We start from the raw sequence: 22,482 nt of genomic DNA, 5'->3' as shown, positions 1-22,482 counted from the left end.
TCATTATCTCAACACAGCAAATTGTGATTTTTGCCGTGCTCGTGTTTGTTATCCTGAGATAACAATTGAATTACATTATTATCTCAAGGTATCAGACATTGTTTTCTCATGAGCGTGACAAATATCTCATTATTTTGAGATAACAAATCTGTGGTTTTTCAGAGATCCAACTGCTTCACCCCGCTGATTTTGTCTAAGAGTCTATCCAAATCGGCTTAGCCTGATGAAAGGGACACTGTCAGAAGAAAAGACTGGAGTAGATTACATTAAAAAATAAATAAATAAATAGACCCGCAGTGAGACTAACACTCCTCAGATAGAACTGTCAGTAACATCTACCAATGGATAAACAGTCTTGGATCAAAGCAAACCTTAACATAATGAGTTATTAAGGCAGGATCAGATGAGATCAATATTAGGTTTAAGGTCCAACGAAACCACATGAATAGCTTCATTGTCTCCTTGCTGTGAATAAATGAAGACAGTTCTTTTAATATTACTTCCTCACTGGGTCCTTTGAAAATGGACTCAAAGCTCTTCCAGAGGTATTCTAGTGGGTTCAAATTATCAACAGAAAGGGGCAGAAATAGCAACACATGTTCTTTTGTCAGGATTAAGAAGCTGTGTGCGCAGTTCTAATGTTCTCAATTTAACCAAGAGGTTTTTGGAGCATTCCCAACCAATTCACCCCGAAGCCAGAGCGTGCACTGTTCAAGGAGACTACTTCTCAGACTCTACAGGCCTCATTTAGCATGTTAAATGTTAAACTTTATTCACAATTAGAAAAAGACGGAATAATAAATATGACTTTTTTTGGAAGGGTTGCCAGGAGAAAGCTTCTTCTCTCTACAAAGAACATGGCAGCACAGCTGAGGTTTGCAAAGTTGGATCTTAACAAACCACAAGACTTCTGGAGCAATGTTCTTTGGACAGATGAGACCAAAGTGGAGATGTTTCATATCAGCACAAACAACTCATATGAACTGCCAGCACAGTTGTGGAGGGGTGGGCCACAAAATGACTGAAAAAGAAAATAATCAAGGTGTTACAGTGAGCCAGTCAAAGCCCAGACTTCAGCCTGACTAAAATACTGTGTTGGGATCTAGATAAGATAAGATAAGATAAAACTTTATTAATCCCTCGGGTGGGTTCCTCTGGGAAATTCGGTTTCCAAAAGCACAGCACCGACAGAAGTTACAGAGTTAAGATCTTAAGAGATCTTTGAATAAACAAATGGCTGCAAACTTTATTGAACTAAAGCAACACTGTACAGAAGAGTGGACCAACACTATAAACACCAGAATTAGCTGAAATGCCCATGGTGTTTTCTAATCTTTATATAAAAGACTTCCCTGAGTTCAGCTGTCATGACGGGGCTGAAAACATTTTTACTCATGCTGTAAAGTTGGGCTTTCTAACATGGCAGTCTGTGGGGGATTGACTCACTCACTTTTCACGGGCAGCCTCGAGTGGACATTTGATGAACTGCAGTTTCTAGGACTCATTTTTCCACTGTGCCGCTTGGAAATCCGATTTGAAATGCAAAACATCTGTTTCACCGCTTTTTCCATTATAATAGCCCACACATCATAATCTTATCCCAGATAGAGCATTTGTAACCACTGTTGCCAATTAGTATTAATTAAGGATCATAATAACAATCAATCATGCAGTTTACTGTGGTGCTGTGGTATGATAAGCTTTATAACATGCTTCATAATTAATGAAAATGAAATGAATAAAAAGAGTACATAAAAGTAATGACTCATAATCACATTTATAAAAACACATTAGGTTCATATGTGAACCTTTTCAAAATCACCCTAAACAAACATAGTTTTATTATTCTAGTCCATTTCTCACTTTATTTTTGCATCTGCATTGTACTATATTATTCCTGAATACCGCTTAATGCCTGTGCGCATAAATGTATAGCCCCTGGTGTCTGTGAAGGCCACACCAGACTGTAGGATTTACATTATTTTTGTCATATGCAGCTATTCGTTGAACCCTTTATGAAGGCATCTGCAGTTCTGTTTTTACTCATTTACTCAGGCTTTTATCTCTAATGTCTCTTTATGCCCCATAACTGAAAGTTAAGAAACATGAAAATATAATATTGTATAAAGAAATATGAGATGGTTAATATTATTAAAAATGATTAACTTTCATATATTTGCTCAATATTGATCTTTTATCGAGGCACTTTTAATGGTCAGTGAGTGAGGCTTCTTACTCGACTTTGAGCCTTTTGATGGAGCACAGGGGAAGAGGAGATTAAGTTTTCCTTCTTCAACTATAATTCTAGATACATGCAATATGCTATGCAGTTGAAAAGTCCTGAACAACCCCTCATTTGATACTATTTTGCTTTGAGGGAGTCAGGCTTTCTTGATGTTTTTTAAAGTGCTCTTGAACAACAGTTCTCTGTGCTATCAATGGTTTCCTCTGGGCATGAGTCTGGTTCAAAAACACATGATTTGTTTACATTTCTTTAGTCATATCTATGAAAATGGCAAGCTAGATCAATAACACAGTTTGACTGACATGAAATAGTATTTTGCACAAGCAAGGTGACTCCCAAAGAGCTCTTTGCCTAAAGCCTTCCATATGTCAGTATTGTATTTTGCAGCGTGTCCTTAAAAGAAAAACAGAGTAAAGTAGAGAGTTTAGAACAAAAGAAGCATCAGGCCTAAAAAACTATCTACAGCAGATGAACAGTATCTGAAAGTCATGTCCTTAAGAAAAGGGGGGAACAATCCAGCAAAGACCTGAAAAAGGAAATTTTCACTTGCTACACACGGGACAGACATGACTGGGGGAAAGAAAAGGGAGAAAGAAAGAGGGAAAGAAAAACAGCGGGGAAGAGGGACGGTGATAAGGGCAAAAAACAAACACCAACAAAACAAAAAGACAAAAAATACATATATCAATCACCTGGATCACCTGTTGAGAAAGAAAAAAGAGAAAACAAGCAAAAAAAGAGAGCAATATAATAAACAACATCATCGCGATGATCTATGTGAATATGACATCCATCCATCCATCCATCCATTCGCTTCCGCTTATCCTTTTCAGGGTCGCGGGGGGCGCTGGAGCCTATCCCAGCTGTCATAGGGCGAGAGGCAGGGTACACCCTGGACAGGTCATATTCACACCCTGTGAATATGACTGTAAATACTAAATATTAAACATTATTGTGCAGCACGTAAGATCGACAGCACAGTGTGCTTTGAGGTAGGAGCCAAAAAGGGTGTAGTTTGTGTGTGTGAGCACCCGTGTGTACACCTGTGAGCATGAGCGCGCTTGTATTTAAAAGGTTCCTTCATGTAATGATCTGCTAGAGGGGTGTCAAACTCAAATACACAGTGGGCCAAAATTCAAAACTGGAACAAAGTCGCGGGCTAACGTTAATATTTATTGAAATATATTTATTCCTCCAGATATAAGAATGAATCTTTTCTTATGGACTCAAACACGTTTTGCTGAAAAACTGAATATGGAACAAGCAAAGCTTAATACTAAACAATATATATATTAGCTGTATAATACCAGTAGGCCAGCTCTAATAGTAATTTGGTATGGCTTCGCGGGCCAAATGTAATTAGGCTGCGGGCCAAATTTGGCCCGCGGGCCAGAGTTTGACACCTATGTGCTAGAGGGTGTGGGGGCCACAGCCCCGTCCTCCAGGGCATGAAGCAGGTATGGAGGAGATCAAAACTCCAGACATCCAGAGGCCCTCAGAACACAAGAGACCAAGGAAGACCAACAGAGGGGCAGCCGCGCCACTGTCCCAGAAAGAGCTGAGGAGAGTCCCAGATGAGGGCTCACTCAGCAGCCGCGGAGCAGAAGCCAGGGGGAGTTGCAGTGACGCGCCCGTGAGCTCCGCCGGCAGCCAGCTGTGCCAGAGTGACCGAGCCCCAGGCCGAGAGGCCGAGGGCACCCCACCCCCGAAGGGGCCCGAGCGAGCCCCAGGCTCCAGGCCCCGACAAGCAGCCACCAGGAGTGAGCCGGTGCGTACCTGGACGCCCATCCCCACACAAAGAACCACCAATGCACCGATGTCTGAGGGCGTCTGCCACTGGCAGGGGGAGTGGTGGGAGATAGGCCTCCATACCTTGGAGGGCCTGAGATGTCCCCAGAGAGGTGGCGTCTGATACCCGACCTGACATATAGACACAGACATACAGGCACACACAGATACAAACATCCATTCCCACCCTCATGCTCTCATATGCAATTATTCAGCACTCACCCAACGTGGAGACAGACATAAATAGACACTGTACACACAATCACACTCCCCAAGCGTACTCTATACCCCAGGTCTAGGTACCCTTGCCTCTAGAGGGGGAAACTGCACCCAGACCCAGGTAGTGTTACCGTCTTCTCTGGGGTGGAGAAAAGCAGACTGCCCCGACTGATGCTGTACTTTTGGGAACTGCAGGGAAGATGGTACACGGAGAGAAGGTCAGGAAGGAAAACAGAGTGTTCCAAGAAATGGAGGCGATGGCCAAGATTGGATGAGATGGTGTCATATTTCAGGACGTCTTAAACAGCCATTCAGCCAGTTTTTATTTTAACATATCAAAATATCAAATAAGTGTTATTTCACAATATAGTCGCTATTATCATTATTTTTCCTTTATATGAAGTGGAAAAGGCAACTCAACTCATGCCCTGCAACCAATCAAAACAGGCAACATGTTGACATTATGTCAGAAATTGCAATGAATCTGGGTGCAGAACAGAGCAGTGTGGGATCATGTTGACAGAGAACAGAACAAAAGGCAGAAACATCCAAAGAAGAGCTTTGAATGTCCTTCAAGAAGCCTGGAGAACTATTCCTGGAGACTACTTAAAGAAAGCTGCCTAAGAGAGTTCAGACTGCTGATTAATAAAGGTGGTCACACCAGAATATGTTAGAATTGTACAAACCTTAGTATAGTTCCATGGATGTTTGCACATTTCAATAAATCATTGCTTCTCGTTCACATTTTCCTTGCAAAATAAAAAGAAACTATTGTGGCCCAAAAGTTTTGCCCATCACTGTTCAAAAAAAGTGTGTGTAGCTATTATTTTTTAAATTACCATGTCTTAAATTCTTTTTCCTGTAAAATAAAAGTTGTGTAAAGTCTTGGGTTTAGCCCAAAGGCACATCATGGGAGGACTTGCACTGGAGAAATCTGTATGCATATCTATCAGCTGTGTTGGCAGCGTTTCTCGAGTAACTGCAAAGTAAGTTAGATGAACCCATTACTGAAGGCGCACAGGCTATTACCCTAAAAACGTCATGCATTTTTGTTCAAATGGGCGAGCTCTGAATGCCATGTAGCTCATAGTCGCTTGATGGCATTCACCTTCTTACTAACTGTTGCTAAAATGTAAAATGATACAGTTGAGCGTGCGCGCCAGCCCGGAAGGTCTCGATTTCTCAAATGACAAAACTGTTTACTCATTTCCTACAAATACTCCTCCTTCCAAATCAGAGTTACTCTATTGCACCATCCGAACTGAATATCTGCGTGTCTGTGCCTTACAAAAACATTCCCACATATCTGGAGGGCTTGCAGGTGCCTGAGCTCAGCAACTCCACCACACAGCCTCGGTTTCCAAGACAGCACGGGCACCTTCTATCATGATTATGTTGTGGGGAGTAAATAAAGCACTTTTTTGGCTTGTCTGCTTTGGACTGGGTGCCGTGTATCCTGAAGCTACAAAGTGCAATTTAGCAACATGTGAAATTCACATTTTACCCGGAGGTAGAGCAAAAGAAGAGAAGAAACAAGCCTGTCGGGAGCGCATGAGATTCTGTTTGACTGAGCGCTCCACACTAGGCCGCTAATTGCCTGCGATTGATGGCAGAAAGCGCTAGAGGAAACGTTAAACTTGCAATGCATCATGGGTAGTTGACCCATGTCGACTCGGTCTTGTCTGTGCCTCTCGGCGATGTTTCTTTTTCACGCGTAGGCGGGGGTTATTGGCATATGCGAGGCCCGTGCGTGCATTCAGATTTGTGTGTTTGCGTGCGGGGCAGAGAGGACGTTATGCACAAAGCCTTTGTGGCGCTTAGAACTGGAAAAACACTCTGATCCATCAGACTTCAGGCACGAATCAAAAGATACCATCTAAAATAATGACCCGCGCTGTGCAAAGATTTTAGAGCCCTTCTTCTTTCCCCTTTTTTGACCTGCTTCAATGGCTCTTTCAGTGGCCGGCTCAAGTCATTGTAGGGGAGGATTAAGGTGTGTGTGTGTGTCAACGAGGGTTCATGCACCTTGCTGGTACAAATTAGCCCTCCCACTCACCTTGTTAAGTGTATTATTTTTTTTTTCGAGAAAATACAAGGAAGGGGGAAAAAAGGCATCAGTTTTGGTGCCCACTGTCCACCTTGTTAAATCGGATCACACAACGCCTACAAGGCAGCAGTGGGCAGCTACTCCGAGTAGCATCCTCCAGCTTCTGTGTTTGCGTTTCTGAGACAGAGCATGGTTGATGCGGCAGGAGGGGAAATGCAGGTGCTTGTGTTTACTTCCCCCCGGACCTCCCTCCTTCCCTCCCTTCCTCCTCCTCCTCCTTCAGCACTGAGGAATGCAGATACATATTGATCGAGAAAGCGTTCAGGAAAAACAAAACTCAAAAAACTATTTATGGCAACAGAAGGAAATTAAATAGTGTCAAACAAAATTACAGAGAAAGAGCAAAGTAATCCTTTCATTTAATTGGGTACATTACAACAAAAAAAATCCTTTCTAAGTCTTGTTTTTTTTTTTCCCTTATCTTCCGCTCCTCTCTCCCTCTTCGTTTCCTTTGCTCCTGCTGGAAGGCTTTCCCTCGGTTGCCAAGCAACAGGGAAACAGTTTTTCTTTGGTTTTGCCAGTGGCTCCCGGAGGCTGGCAGGGAGAAGGGGGCACAGTGGAGGCACTGTGGAGTCTGCCAGCAGCCGAGTGCATGCCTACAGCTGGGTCGGGGTTGCGGAGCAGCCCGCGATGCCCCTGGCAGGCACCTGGAGGGTTACGGCGGAGTTGACGGTAGAAGGGGCGAGCTCGCGTAGCACTCCGGCCCTCAGGCTGTAAACATGAGGTCACGGAGGGGTCAAAGTGATGAAACGGCGTGGCTTCCAGCCGAGCGGGGCCACGTCAACCAAAGGCACTCGGAGAAGAAAGCCTTTCCTGAGCTCTTTGTCTTTAAAGGCTGAGTCACAAGTGGCACAGAGTTGCATAAAGTTGCACAACTTTCTAACAAACAGTTTGCAAAAAATATAGCAACACATATTTGAGAGAAAATGATTTCACTGAGGGGTTTTTGACAGGCAGTGGAGTAACTCACAATAGAAACTCTTTCTTCTAATAAGTATGCTAATCAAAGCCTACACTGAAATGGATTCTACTGCTCTTTTATTATGTTGTTCTGTCTCTTTTTCAGGTGATTGACACATTGTAATCTTGCTAATAAGCACCTCCAGTGTCTGTTTCCTTCCTATTGTGTTAGTGTTATAATAGGCCAACCTGGCAGGTGCGTAGCGTTTGCTTAGCACTCAATATAAAAAGAAGCTAATCTCAGTTACCTGCTATTATCGTGAAACGCAGCCACCCAGTGCGCTGCGTCCTAGCTGTCACTCTCTGCTAATGTCCCCCGGGGGTCAGCAGCCAATCAAACCTCACATTACTCATTTCCTCCCTCCCCTCCCAACCAATCATCCACATCATTATTGGCCTGTCTCTGGTCATTAGGATGTCTCAGTAGCTGCCCTGTCGCTGGATATTTCAAATGCCTTTAAATGAGAGTTTACTATTTAATGAAGATTTCTGCAGGACATGAAGGCAAACGAATGCCATGAATTCATTTCCAGGGCTGAACACAGAGGCTTTTCTGGTGAATTAAAATAAAGACATTCAAAAATTCAAAGGGCTCACCTCGGCTACAAGTTGAAATAATTGCTGCTTTCAGTTCAAATGCAAGACTCAAATATAAACCAAATCAGAGAACGTGAAAGGCCTGTGCCTGTATTAAATCCTTAACTTATCTTAATCGAGGAGGTGCACAGCAACTCTCTCCAGAAGGCACATTTGTGTAGCGACATTGATGCCCCGTACACTAAAGAAACACATGTTGACATAACCAATTTCTATCATCTAATGCTCTTATTGGTATTCAGACATTTGGTGACTGCAGTCAGCAACCTAGGCAGTTTGTAAGATAGCTTTGGGCAAAACACAGCAAGCTAGCTGTCGTTAACACGACAGTCGCACTAGAGAGAACTTGGAGACCATGACGCAACCAAAATTATTGTAACCGTGCACAATTAACCTTTCATCTTGTTGCTTTTTAAATGGTTACTTTGAGGATGGGGATAAGAACTGCAGCCACTCGCTGTCAACTGCCGTCTTCAAAGAAACTTTTATGTGCAAAGTAGACGGTGATAGTCAGTCTGCTGTCAGTTCATAGTTGATTGGGGTCAAGCTGGCGATTACATGCGGCCTGTCTTTGATAATTGAGAAACGAATTGTGATAAACTGCAAATTTGTTACTGTCAGCTGGAAATCTCCTGTCATCTACATAAACAGAAACTCCTGCAAGAGACTGCTGCCTTTTGACTTATGAAAGCTAAGATCAGTTCTAGCTCCACTATCACCCTGAACTAGATAAGCAGGAGAAGGTGAAGTAATGGATGAAAATTCAGAAATTCTTTTATAAATGGTGAAGTAGTTGTTGCATAACAGCAATTTAACTGCAAAGCTTGAAACCTTATTTTTAAACTGGCATGTAACCAGGGTTGAATTGTGTTCTCTGTTCAGTACAGACTGTCTGACTGTGATTGGAAGCAGGTTTCTCCTATCCAGGTGACCTGTGCAATCCTGCTGCAAGTGTAGTCTGTCCTACCGCCCATCAGTCCGGGGTCTTTCTGTGTGGAATTTGCATGTTCTCGCCACAAAATATAGCCGACAAAGTAGAGACAGAATTGTTTGAAAGTAGATTAACACTGTTGCTTCAAAGCAAGATCTTGAGTTCAAAGGTCAGGGCCTTTTTGCGTGGAGTTTGAATGTTCTCTCTGGCTGCTGTGGCTTCCTTTCACAGCCCAAAGACATGCAATTAGTGTGTGTTAGGTTAATTAGTGATTCTAATTTGCCCATAGGTGTCAATGTGAGTGCAAATGGTTATCTGTCTCTCTGTGTTAGCTGTGCGACCCTGCACCTCGCCCTATCACAGGCTTTACCCCCCCCCCCATGACCCAGAATTAAATAAATGGAAGAAGATGGATGGATAATGGATAATAAAGTATTGCAGTGAGGTTGCAGGTCTAAGGCACTTCAGTGTTTGGTTCAGTTTTCATGCCTGGAAGCTGTGTCCAGACACAGTAAGGACGCCGAAGGGCATTCTCGCTTTGATTTCTATGCCATTAAAAGTCATTGTGCAGCCACAGGCTTTTAATACCCAAAAGCTACACCCATCTGTTTTAATCCTTACATGGACTTGTTTATAAGCTAACTTTAGCAAGTGCTGTTGACCAATGGCACTGGCGGTATTGAGGCAAGGGGCATCGGTACAAGTAAACTGGAATCTGTGGAAAATTGATCCCGTTTTTTAACTAAGGAGAACAAGAGGATAATACTCACAAAAAGACTCGCACTTTTAAGAAGTAGTGGGTTCCAATTAGCTTGTCAGTGGTGGTTGGTAAAATGTGTTAGTGCACCATTTAGCAGCTGTTGTGTCTACATTATGTTTGTGATTATCTTTCTTTCTCTCTGTCTGTGAGTATAAGGAAGCCTGCACTGCTCTTTGAGTCACTCACATAACTGATGCACTGCCACAGCGATGGATTTTTAGCATCAAGGGAATAAGCTGTCTCGTAGATACACACACATACATGCGCATACACAGATAAAGCTGCATATCTGGTAATAATACTTTATATGAAGTGGCAATTTGGTGTCTGTCTGATTGATGTGGCTCCCAGTTTTCTCAGTTTTCTTCTTATGAGGACTTTTTCTGTTGATGTGTCAATAAAGTGCTAGTATACTGTTGACATTTAACTCCAAGTTTTCAGTTATTTTTCTTAATTTGTTTAGTGATGACCCAGGGTTGAGGACAAACGCTTTTGTGGAGAATTCATAAAAAAGAAAAATACTCCAAAATTCAAAGAGCCTGCCTTGGCCCCATCCTTATGCCTAACTTGGCAGATGAATAAATTTCCCCCGACAAGTGAATAACGCAGTGGTAATCAGTGTGATTTTTTGTGACTTTTGAGAAGGTCAATTGATGCACAATGAGGCAGATGGTTGAGGTCTTCCATGCTCTTCAGCAAGGCACTCAGCATGCTGAAGCTCTCTATTTTCACATTTTATGAGTCCCTCTCGGGCAGATTATTTTTCTTTTTTTTTGTAGTTTCTTCAACAGCATATACTGCTGAAGCCTGTGAAAATAAATCAAACCGATACCATTTATATTTGAATAAGAAGAATATAAAGAATATAAAGATATGATTGCTTATTGGGTCTATGAATGCGATGTGCGACTGCAGATTCCCAACCCTAAAAGAACAGTTGAGGAAATATAATCAGAGAAGTGCAATCAGTCTGCAACTAAGCTGACATTTTAATCATTGTGGTCTGTACCTCAAAATTTTTTATGTGGTTGACATTTCAAAATGCAAATAACATGCTCTCTGCACAGAAAATGAGAGGAATGCAATACAGCTTTGACTATAGTCGACAGAGCTAGCAGGCGTTGGAAGAGAGGAATTGGAGGTAAAAATGTAAGTTTCCATTCACTTACAGAGGGCCAGAGGGCCCAGTGGCGCCAGTGTCCGGCAGCCGTGCCTCTGTCAGTGCGCCCCAGGGCAGCTGTGGCTACAATGTAGCTTGCCACCACCTTGGCCACCACCAGTGTGTGAATGTGTGTGTGAATGGGTGAATGACTGAATGTAGTGTAAAGCACTTTGGGGTCCTTAGGGACTAAGTAAAGCGCTATACAAATGCAGGCCATTTACATTTTAACAACCAGTCGTACAACAGTGGGGGTTTAAATCTGAAGTTATGGACTCGGGCGTCATTTATTTATTGGTATCCAATCAATTGTCACATTGGATGATTCTTCAAAACCAGTTGGGTTACTCCCTAATTTGGTCTTGGCAACTATGCTCACTGGCTACTGTGTTAAGCTAAAGCAAACATCTAATCGGCCGATCACATAAAAGCAATTCAGTATGTTAAGACATGTAGACGTGATCAAGATGACCTGTTGAAGGCCAAACTGACCATAACACTGAGGAAGAAATCTGATTAAAGTGTTTTCAACATGACATAGTTGTTGTTGTTGTTGGTTTGAGTATTTCAGAAATACAAAAAAATAACTTGAGTAAAAGAGACAAACTCTGTTTCTCTGTATCTACTGCCGATTCATTTTCTTCGTGGTAGTTTCCATAACATTCAACAAAATCTGCAAAAGATGGGACTTTTTGGTATCTTGTAATGTTCAGGTTACAGGCTAATCTTCTTCTGACTGTGATTAAACAAATAAGTATGCATTAGGTAAATGCTAATCTTGCATGTCCTGCAGAATCAACTAGAATGTGGGACATTGTACCAAGATGTGGAACCTCGGACAAGGATTAAAAAGGATGTTCAGTCCCTCATACAGACACACATGCTGTCAGCCTAGTCAGAAGAGAATTCTCTGTCTACTTTGAGCTGATAGAGACCCAACAGTAACTGGAATAACCACGTATTACAACCAAGATGGGCTCCAGCAACAGAAGATCACAGTAGTTGCTGCTCTTGTCAACTAGAAACAGGAGACTGAGACAGGCTCGCCTGCTCTGATGATTTGCAAATAATGCTGCGAAACTCAAATGGTGGGGTCAGAATTTGGCATAAACAACATTAAAGCATTAATCCATCCTGCCTGAACGGTTCAGGCTGGTGGTGGTGGTGTAATGGTGTGGGCGATACTTCTCACACCTGCCTACCTCAGTATTGCTGTTGACCAGGGCCATCTCTAAGATATCCAGCCTGGTACTAGCAAGGTTAAATTCAAACTGGAAGCTGGTCCTGAAAACTAAATAAATCAATTGTTAAATATCCTAGCTATGGTGAAAATATGGTTATACATCTATAACAACTGGTTAAAGTTAAGAATATTCGTGATTATGATTAACACAAAGGCTAATGTTGGCTAATTTGATTCGATTGTTCTTCCATTTTCAATCATTTAAAATTATAATTTTTTTTCTTCCCATACAGTCTATCAAAGAAGTGACCGGTTATGTGCTGGTGGCACTTAATCAGTTCGACTACCTGCCACTGGAGAACCTGCGGATCATCCGAGGCACCAAACTTTACGAAGGTCGGTACGCTCTGGCCATCTTCCTGAACTACAGACGGGACGGTCTGTACGGACTAAGGCAGCTGGGATTACGTAACCTCACAGGTCAGAGTTATGTCATGAGTGAAATGTATTTTGAACAATACGCTCAATAACCAGTATGTTCATGTGAAAACCTCTTCACGTTTCTCACTTATCTTATCTTAGAGGACAAATAAGGCAAAATAATTCATAAATATATAAATAACCCAACCAAAATAAATATATTTTCATCATTTTAGTTATGATAATTCACTCTTAAAAAAGTGAAATGCTTAGCAATTTAAACTCCCTCATAAAATAAATAGCATCTTTTTTGTGAATTATGCATATATTTCCCAGCGCCCTATAAAACATGTTGCCGTTTTCGGCACTACGAATGCTTTGGTTTGACTTGTTTTTAACACCCACATATACAGCTTTAATAGGGCCTTTTTAATTAAGTCACAAATCGGAGTTCGACTTTTGAAGTTACGTATCTGCCGCGCTGGCAAATTAATCTTCAGTGTTGCCATATAGAGAGATCAAATGTCTGTGAAAAGTCCTATTTTCCTGTTAATTACATTTTGTTTACACACTCCAAAATGGGCTTCTTTCATGTAGTAAGTTTTTGGAAGTGATTGTGCCATGTTTTATGCAACAGTTGCTCCCCTTTTTTTCACCCGCTTGTTTTTGTTATGTCAGCGTGGATAAGCTAAAGTGGATTGTATTTGGAAAGGGTAGCTTTTTGTCTGCGCTAAATTTATCTGTGCATAAGGTCCTTGAGTCGCAACCTCTGCATCAGCTAATCTTTGCCATTTTGATGTGACCCAGTGATAGAGCGACCTTCCAACTGCACTCAGAATAACAGAAGCAAGGACTATGTTGTATTACAAGCTTTGAAATCGTGTTTTTCCTGCAACTGCTTCACTGTCTTACCGAATTACATCCCTGCCACTCAATTTTCTCATTATTTCTATTAGTCATGTGATGTTCACAGATTTAATGGCAGTGCGGCTGCTAAAAGGTTAGTTTTTCCCTGCATGTCGAGGAGTCAGATGTTACCTTTATCTGCCAGCTTGGCTCCAGCATTGCCATCCCTTGCAGAAAGAAACACAAGATGTCTCAGGAAGAACGCTGGCTGACGGACAACTGTCACATGTGATCTTAGGAGAAGCAGTAGAGTCTGGGGGGGTCATGTGTTCTCTTTTACAGCATAATTTGACGCTGTACTTTTGGGAACTGCAGGGAAGATGGTACACAGAGAGAAGGTCAGGAAGGAAAACAGAGTGTTCCAAGAAATGAAGGCGATGTCCAAGACTGGATAAGATGGTGTCATATTTCAGCACGTCTTAAACAGCCATTCAGCCAGTTTTTATTTTAACATATCAAAATATCAAATAAGTGTTATTTCACAATATAGTCGCTATTATCAGTATTTTTCCTTTATATGAAGTGGGGGAAAGGCAACTCAACTGGTGCTCTGCAATCAATAAAAACAGGCAACTTGTGTCACATGTTGACATTATGTCAGAAATTGCAATGAATCTGGGTGCAGAACAGAGCAGTGTGGGATCATGTTGACAGAGAACAGAACAAAAGGCAGAAACATCCAAAGAAGAGCTTTGAATGTCCTTCAAGAAGCCTGGAGAACTATTCCTGAAGACGACTTAAAGAAGGCTGCCTAAGAGAGTTCAGACTGTGCTGAAGAATAAAGGTGGTCACACCAAATATTAAATATCATGGTTGTTAGAATTGTACAAACTCTGTTTTTGCCTTGTATACTGTAATTAAATGTTTCAATAAATGTCTCCAACTATTTCCCATTTTCCACACAAAACACAAAAAGGAGTGGCTCGAGACTTGTGCACACCCAAAAACGAGGTGTAAGGAAACTGTATCAAAAGAAAATGAAAAAGGATGTCATTCATTTCATTCCGCATGAAACATGAATCTCTATCTGGCAGAAGAAAGGCATTCCTGCTGTCAGAAAGGGCAATGAAGGTAAAAAGGTAGTGATGGGAACTGAAAGGAAACAACTCTGGACCTGGGATGGGCATTGTAAGCGCACACCCGGGGAGGCTGTCCTTTACCACATCAGAAAGATTGAGCAACCGAAGGAAAGAATATAAAATTGCTTGGAAATGAAAAATGTCAGTTAAGAACTGCCTGTGTTTGTCTAAGTCTCCTCATGCTCTGTATTATACAGTATCAGTCCATCTCGTTCATTTTATAGTTTACTAAATGGGAAATGCCTGTTAACTGCTTGTAGACAAGACCGCAAAGGACGGATCACGAAGCCGTTTTGAGTCTGTAGACAGCTTCTTCTTTGTCTTTAATCTTGTTGGATTCTGGAAGAAATTTGTTGGAGTCCTTTACTTCGGCAAAACAAGATGAAATTCTTGTTCTTCCAACACGGATGGAGCTAAATCTTCTCGAGTGTTATACCATGGCCAATGGGAAAAATCACATCCAACACGTATGTCCTCTAAAGCACAGCCAAAGGACAAAGACAAACGCATGAGGATCTGCCAGTGACTGACGATTGTTTTTCAAACCAAGGTATCAGAAGTAATTTGTTAGAATTGAATCAAATGAATTAATAATAGAAGATCATTGAGCATACGGTTTATTGTAGCACATTTAGGGTTTGGGGTTTCCTTTTTGTTTTCTTGCAGAGGAGAATGCCAAAACATACAAAAAGGGAAGGGTAACAAACTGGCCAAGCCACTGGGACGCTTCTGCTATATCCCACTTTATTGTATTTTGCCTGAGGTTTCTTCTCTGGCATCGATCTGCCTACTTTATTCCTCTTTCCTGTGGGCATTGTAATTTATCCTGCATCTATCCTGCACTCTTGCTTCAGGCAATTTCTTTGTCCGACGTCTCACAGACGAAGCAAATTAAGCTTGGTGTAAAACAGAAGTCACGTGTCTTGAAGTCTTTTTGTTACGTCTTTGAAAGAAGGTTCAGCAGGAGCAGTAAAATGTTAGAAGCCCATACATCACCGCTGGTGTTCAGGAGGTTGTTTGGCAGAAATTTATAGTTGGCTCTTATGCCGTTGACTTTGCAGTGGTGTTTATTTATTTATTTATTTTTATGATTGATGACCAAACAGTGGTCCATATTGAACACCTGACAGATTTAGTTTAATATGCAGTGTTTTATGGAGTTGGAACGCTGTGATAAAGGACTCCTGAGAGAGGACACGCTGACATCCTAAGCCAGTAAACCGGTAGGACGCCTTCCATTTCGACCACCCCTACAAAGAGACCGAGGCCTAAGAGCACCTTTATCCCTGAATGACTCATGATGGGCAACACATTGCTCTTTTCAGTTCCTGTGCTGCAAATAACATGGACTGAAAGGATCACACGCAAGGTGAACAGGAAATGTCATCTCATTGGCCAGCTTGTGTTTTGATTAAGTCCTCCCCCCCCCACCTTTTTTTCTCTCACAAGAAACAGCTCAAGCAGGTCCACCTGTTCTCTAAGGTGTTTTGTTTCCCCTGAAGTGAAACGATTGCGTGATCAGTGTGCTTCATAAGAAGCCAGGAACGAGACAATGATGCAATTACTGTCCAGCATTTCTGCGTCGTTCCATGTTATCGAATGACGGTAAGTCCAGTAGTTTTTGTGCAACTATCGGGCTGTTGACGGTGGAAGAGAAAGTGTAGCATCCTTTCCGAGTGCAAGAAGTTTCTCCCTGCATTATTTATGCCCACAATGCATAATGCACATCTCCAAATTTCTCTCTCCCCTTTTCTTTTTTTAACATTTTTCTCGAAACGTTTGGAGATTGCGTCGAGCCGCAGAGGCAGAATTTACTTTGGGTTTCCTGCCTGTCTGCCTGGCACTCCTCCCGTGCCCCGTTTCAGCACATAATCAGGATGGGCGCTTCACAATGCTAGACTTTAGTCCATACCGCCTGATCCCAACACACCCCGGTGCCGCAATTAAGCCAGATGCATATAGATCAGTGCAGTTCCTCTTGATTCCCTCCACACCTCTCCCTGGGAAAAATGGGAAGTACAGTATCTCTCTCTCTCTCTGTTAAGCTGACAATTAGGCCAGCAGATTATTCTCCTTTCCTTAACGACGAGGAAGATAACATGCACATTTGCTTAGATTCATGTATGATGTATTGTACTCATTTGTAATTCATTTTCTATCCCACCACTGCGTCCGCCATATCTACAAGGGATGTACGCGTGGCCAAGGAAGAATATATTCAGCATTTCTCGCTGCACACAATACATTAAACAACAGCTTTTCGGCTGCTTTATCCCTCTGTGGATTTAGTACACAGTAGGTGTCCGCAGAAAGCATGAAATTCAATTTGGCTGCAGAGTCAGTATGCATACAGTTGTGCAGTCTTCATGGCAGCGAGGATATAGAGTAATCTGTGTTAAAGTGACTCCTCTGATATTGACTTGTTCAGCTTCACCCTGTGGTCCTCAAGCTCTTTCTGAGCCAGTATATAACACCCATAGGAAGCCATGAGAGCTGTGTGCATACATACACCACGGCTCGCTACACAGAGCAGTGCTAATTACCCCATGCGGCGCAGCAGTGGGTATCGTAAGCACCCGAGCTGATGAAGTGCTGCGTGTGAAATGGTTTTCAGATCCAGTTTCCGCCTCTTTCTTTGCTTAACTTTTGCTTTGTTTTCGAGCTTATTCCCCCCCTCTATTCCTCCCCCCCTACCCTGTGAAATTGCCCATTTGGATGAGAGCCAAATGGCTCAGCATGCCCCAAAGAGAGCTCCGACTCCAACTTCCCATCTGGCAGCAATGCCCCCTTTGCCCGTGTGCAGAAAGCAAAGCACCAGTTTTTGCCATCCCCCTGTTCGTTTATTCTGACAACCTCTCTTCTTTTATCGCCCACTTTCATTCAGACTCACTGGGGGGAATAGTGACACTGCTATGTTTTCACAACCTGGCAGCATCCCAAGGATCCCCTAATTTAAAACTAATAATTTACTGCTGCTGTCTCGCTAATTGCAGCATTTTTGTGGGCATTTTGAATGCATTTAGGCCAAATTACCAACAGCAGTTACTGCTGAGATGAATTGATTAACAGACTTGATTATAATTAACCCCATATGCATCTTCATTTTTAGAGCATGACTATTGATTTACCAGGTCACGGGGATTCTAAGTTGTTTATCATTTTCACAGTCGCTCAGCTTGGCTAGATCAGCTGAGCAGATGGTGATTTTTCTTCGTGTTGGAGGAGATTTGTGAGCGAATGATCACCAGATCACTCCAGTATCAGTTGAATGCATCCTGATCCCCAAACGTCTGATGCTAATAAAGATATTCATTGGTATCCATTCTTTGACCCTCCAGTAGTGACAACAGTGGATACTGTGAGATATAGTTTCTCTCCTGGAGAACACAAAGATGTAAGAACCACGTTTTCCAGCCGTAAAGAAGTTTGCATCCCATGTACCTGCCGCTTATATTTTTTTTGTAAATCACTTTTTACTTTCACCCTCTGTTTATAAAAGTGGTTTCTTTTACTCTTTCTTCTCCTTGTCTTTTTGTTGTGTTCATGTTTCTGTCTTCCTGTTTGTCTTCTTAACTTCTGTCTTGTCTCGCTTTCAGTTGCTTCCTGTTTTATTTCATGCACTTTTTGTCCTCGCAGTTTACTTCCCCTTTTGATCCTTTTCCTCTCCTTATCATCTTGATTCAGTTCAGTTGCCACCAGCAACCACCAGTCACTTCTTCCTTGTGATTGGTTTTGTGACTACCAGACTGCCACAGTCACCCAACTTTTAGAAGTCCTTGTCTGTAAACACCAACTACTAGCCTAGTGTTAGTAAATCTTGAAAAAGTTTGACACTGACAAAGAACCTACACCTTCACAGTAAATGTTGCCACATACTGAAAGGGGGTAACTTCTACTTTTAAGGTGAAAGTGAAGGTCTCCGTTTCCAGTCTGCTGAAACCTTTTCAAGTTTCATTGCTGCTCAGCAAGTAGTTGGTAGGTGTTTGCAGAATCTGCCCTGGTTGGGTACATAAAGTCAGTACTGCATAACCTCCAGGTACTCTTAGCAACTGCCAGAAACCTTCAGCCAGTCAAAGAAGAGTATGTTTGCCAGGAAATCACTGATGACAGCCACCTTCCTTCAACAACCAGTTACTAAATGGTTGTTGAAGATACCTCTCTCACCCAAAGTATCTACCAGTGGGTTGCCATCTAATTTCTAGGCTTTATCCCCGCTCATTGCAAAATAACACTTAAGAAACACCGATGTGGTTAATGGTGATGCCACAGTGTCTATTAAAACATCTGTATGTAACGAACTGTTAACATAACCTGGTGCAGCACTTCACTGATGACAGTGAATACCTTGTGCATGATGGCAGCAATGATGCCAGGAACATAGGTTATGTGTACATCGCATTAATATAAAACCAGTAAGGTTTTGCATATTTAAAATGAATAAGAATCAGACATGCAAAAAAAGCCTCTGTGTAAGCTACGCATTTCTCAGCTACTGAGAATGAGCAAACTTCCTCTTCTTAAGTTTTAGAAGTATAATAAAAGCTGATTTTGATCTATACAGTAAATCCCTGCAGTGGAGAGTACAAAGATCCTGCACATCAAAGCTATTACATCCTCTTTTTATTCTTTTTAAAAAGCATACACCTAAAAAGAGGAATCCTGTAGCTCATATTAAGACAACTGACTCTTGTTGCCTTTTATTCCTCCACGCTTGCCTCCATTTGTAACTTTTTCCCACCTCTTCTTCATATCCCAAACTGGCAATTCAGAGAGATATGTTTGTAGACAATAAATGTTAGGCGCTCTTTTCCATTTTGCTTCCAGTTTCCAGCAGCATTCCTGTTTTCCCTGTTATGGAATAAAAAAATTAAATAAATATTGGGGTAAAAAAGCAACCATGATAATTGTGTTTGGAATTTGTATAGAAAAAAAAAACTTCCAAGGCCTCTTTATTTAACATAAAGCTTGTGGTGTGATCTCCAAAAAGTGGTGTAATTACTGAAAGATCAAATAGAGCAAAAGCGGCTAATGCTAATACCCACTCACACTCTGGACTGTTATGAGGAAGAGGGAGAGTAGAGGGATGGGGCCCATTAATAATGAATCCAGTGTCATCATTAAGGCGGCAAATGATTAAAACATATCTCCCAGCTTCAAACGCTGCTTTGGTACCCCAGAAAATGCTGCAGTCGTGGATCTGCAAAGCAAGAGAGCCCTTCAGTCTGCTTGTGAAATAAAGTTTTGCTTTTTTTTTTCTTTCATCTTTATCCCTCTTTTTGGAGTGTTGAAAGACCAAAGCACCAGCATTCCTTTTTGAAAACAAAAAACACTTCAGAATTATGTAATGTAATGCAACCCATAAATCCACACGTTTCTTAGATATGAACTTTCATGCAAAGTCAGGTTGGAAATCATTTTACAGCACATTCCTGAGGGCTCTTACTTGTGCTGTCACTTGGAGAAAAGGCAGCCGGGCCAAAAGAACCTCAGTCAAACCTGCTGTCATCCTGCTGTATGTCTGCACACAACAGGACGACACGTCTGGCTTTAATTTTTTTCTTCTTTTCACATCTTATTTCCCATATTTTTTTCTCTTTTTGCACACAGAAGTCGCTGGGACTGTGCTCAGTTTTATTAGTGTAGTTTTTTTCCCCTTTCTTTTCCAAGTTCTTTGACAGGAATACCCAAGAGGCTTCAGGGTTGTCTCCATTATTGGCCGTGGCATGTCTGGAAAGAGGGCAAAATGATCTCTAATGGAGTGGTAATAGTACCCCAGGGCAGTAAGCCTGCTTCCCAGTGCCCTGTTCTTTGATGTTTGGGTTCACTTCCACTGGCTGACACATTGTACTTTATAGGTCAGTGTTAGCTGACCGTGGCTAACTGAGTTACCTGCACACCTGAAAGAACTCCCAGAGAGCAACAATGGCTTTACACCATAATACCATATAATACACTCAACAAAAATATAAACGCAACACCTTTGTTACTGCTCCCATTCCCCATGGGATGGACGTAGAGACCTAAAATTCATTCCAGATACACAATATAACCATCCCTCCCAAACAGTGGTCACAAATCAGTCCAAATGTGTGGTAGTGGGCACATCTGCTATATTGAGATAATCCATCCCACCTCACAGGTGTGCCACATCAGGATGCTGATCTGACATCATGAGTAGTGCACAGGTGTACCTCAGACTGCCCACAACAAAAGGCCACCCTGGAATGTGCAGTTTTGTCTCACAGCAAAATGCCACAGATGCCACAAGCAATGAGGGAGCGTGCAATTGGCATGCTGACAGCAGGAATGTCAACCAGATCTGTCGCCCGTGCATTGAATGTTCATTTCTCAACCATAAGCCGTCTCCACAGGCGTTTCAGAGAATATGGCAGCACATCCAACCGGCCTCACAACCGCAGACCTCGTGTAACCACACCAGCCCAGGACCTCCACATCCAGCAGGTTCACCTCCAAGATCGTCTGAGACCAGCCACCCAGACAGCTGCTGGAACAATTGGTTTGCACAACCAAACAATTTCTGCACAAACTGTCAGAAACCGTCTCAGGGACGCTCAACTGCATGCCCGTCGTCCTCATCGGGGTCTTGACCTGACTCCAGCTCGTCGCCGTAACAGACTTGTGTGGGCAAATGCTCACATTCGATGGCGTCTGGCACGTTGGAGAGGTGTGCGCTTCACGGATGAATCATGGTTCACATTGTTCAGGGCAGATGGCAGCTGAGAATGTCCCAGTTCTTGCATGGCCAGCATACTCACCGGACATGTCACCCATTGAGCATGTTCGGGATGTGCTTGACCGGCGTATACGACAGCGTGTACCAGTTCCCACGAATATCCAACAACCTCGCACAGCCATTGAAGTGGAGTGGACCAACATTCCACAGGCCACAATTGACAATCTGATAGACTCCATGCGACGATGTGTTGCACTGCATGAGGCAAATGGTGGTCACACCAGATACTGACCGGTTCTGGGTCCCCAGACCCCCAATAGCGCAAAAAACTGCACATTCCAGGGTGGCCTTTTGTTGTGGGCAGTCTGAGGTACACCTGTGCACTACTCATGATGTCAGATCAGCATCCTGATGTGGCACACCTGTGAGGTGGGATGGATTATCTCAATATGCAGATGTGCCCACTACCACACATTTGGACTGATTTGTGACCACTGTTTGGGAGGGATGGTTATATTGTGTATCTGGCATGAATTTTAGGTCTCTACGTCCATCCCATGGGGAATGGGAGCAGTAACAAAGGTGTTGCGTTTATATTTTTGTTGAGTGTATTACCAAAGAAAAGCCTGTTTGAACCCTCCCCGACACTAGTGTATGCAAAATTTTCTAAATCCCTCTTCTAAGGGAGTCTGCAGCAGTCGATCTATTAGTCATAAGTCAACAGGCCTGATAGCAACTCTGGCAATGATGGCATTGATCTGTCAAGATCACCCAGCATAAACAGACTGACTCATCACTCCCTGCTAGCATGCACCAAGCTCAGCACATCAGAGACTGGGAAGTTACTTACCCAAGAGGCTTCCAAATCTACAAGTGGGTTTATATGAAGTATTAAAGACTGCAGTCACAGTAGAGTTTTTAATGTGATCTACAGCTAATTGGAAATAAGGAGCTTTATGTGTCACCATACTGGTTGTCAAATACTGCCTTTTAGAGTGCTAACAGTCTTTTTTTTAATAGCAGCAAAGTTCAAATTCAGAGGCAAGAGAGGTTGCAGCGGTTTAGGTCCCAATCAACAGTCCCACAGAGTGCATGGTCCAGTCACTCAGGCATAGCAACCAATTAATGACCCCCTAGTAACCTGGTTAAATAAAAAGGTGTATTCCATGACTGGTTGGTAAGCGATTGCTAGAGGGTGGCTACTGACATAACCACTTTCTGGAGGAAAAATTGGTTGCAGAGACGTGTACAGTGCCACACTGATTGCTTTGGTTGCTATCATATTGCTGCATTCACCCACGGTTTGCATGAAAGATGCCAAACGTTAGTGATAAGTGTTGGTTGCAGTGGCGATGCACTACTTATACATTGAAGATGATGATTTCCTGTTTCCAGTGTGTGTCACACTTTTTCAGGTTTCACTGCAGGTCAGCA

The 22,482-nt window shown here is 42.5% G+C and overlaps 1 protein-coding gene across 3 annotated transcripts in view; it reads left to right on the top strand.

Moving 5' to 3' along the window:
* LOC102292440 (receptor tyrosine-protein kinase erbB-4) overlaps positions 1 to 22,482 on the top strand; it is a 376,157-nt gene that overhangs the window by 213,310 nt on the left and 140,365 nt on the right. For all 3 annotated transcript variants that reach the window (XM_005920194.3, XM_005920195.3, XM_005920193.3), the window contains exon 3: positions 12,243 to 12,429. In XM_005920194.3, coding sequence (XP_005920256.1) covers positions 12,243 to 12,429 — 187 coding nt within the window. The remainder of the gene's footprint in view (positions 1 to 12,242; positions 12,430 to 22,482) is intronic.

Source organism: Haplochromis burtoni, unplaced genomic scaffold (genome assembly GCF_018398535.1).
Source record: "Haplochromis burtoni strain Fernald_Lab_line unplaced genomic scaffold, NCSU_Asbu1 Contig_38, whole genome shotgun sequence".
Classification (NCBI taxonomy): domain Eukaryota; kingdom Metazoa; phylum Chordata; class Actinopteri; order Cichliformes; family Cichlidae; genus Haplochromis; species Haplochromis burtoni.
Note: the sequence above shows the minus strand (reverse complement) of the source record. Positions and strands in the feature narration are given on the sequence as shown.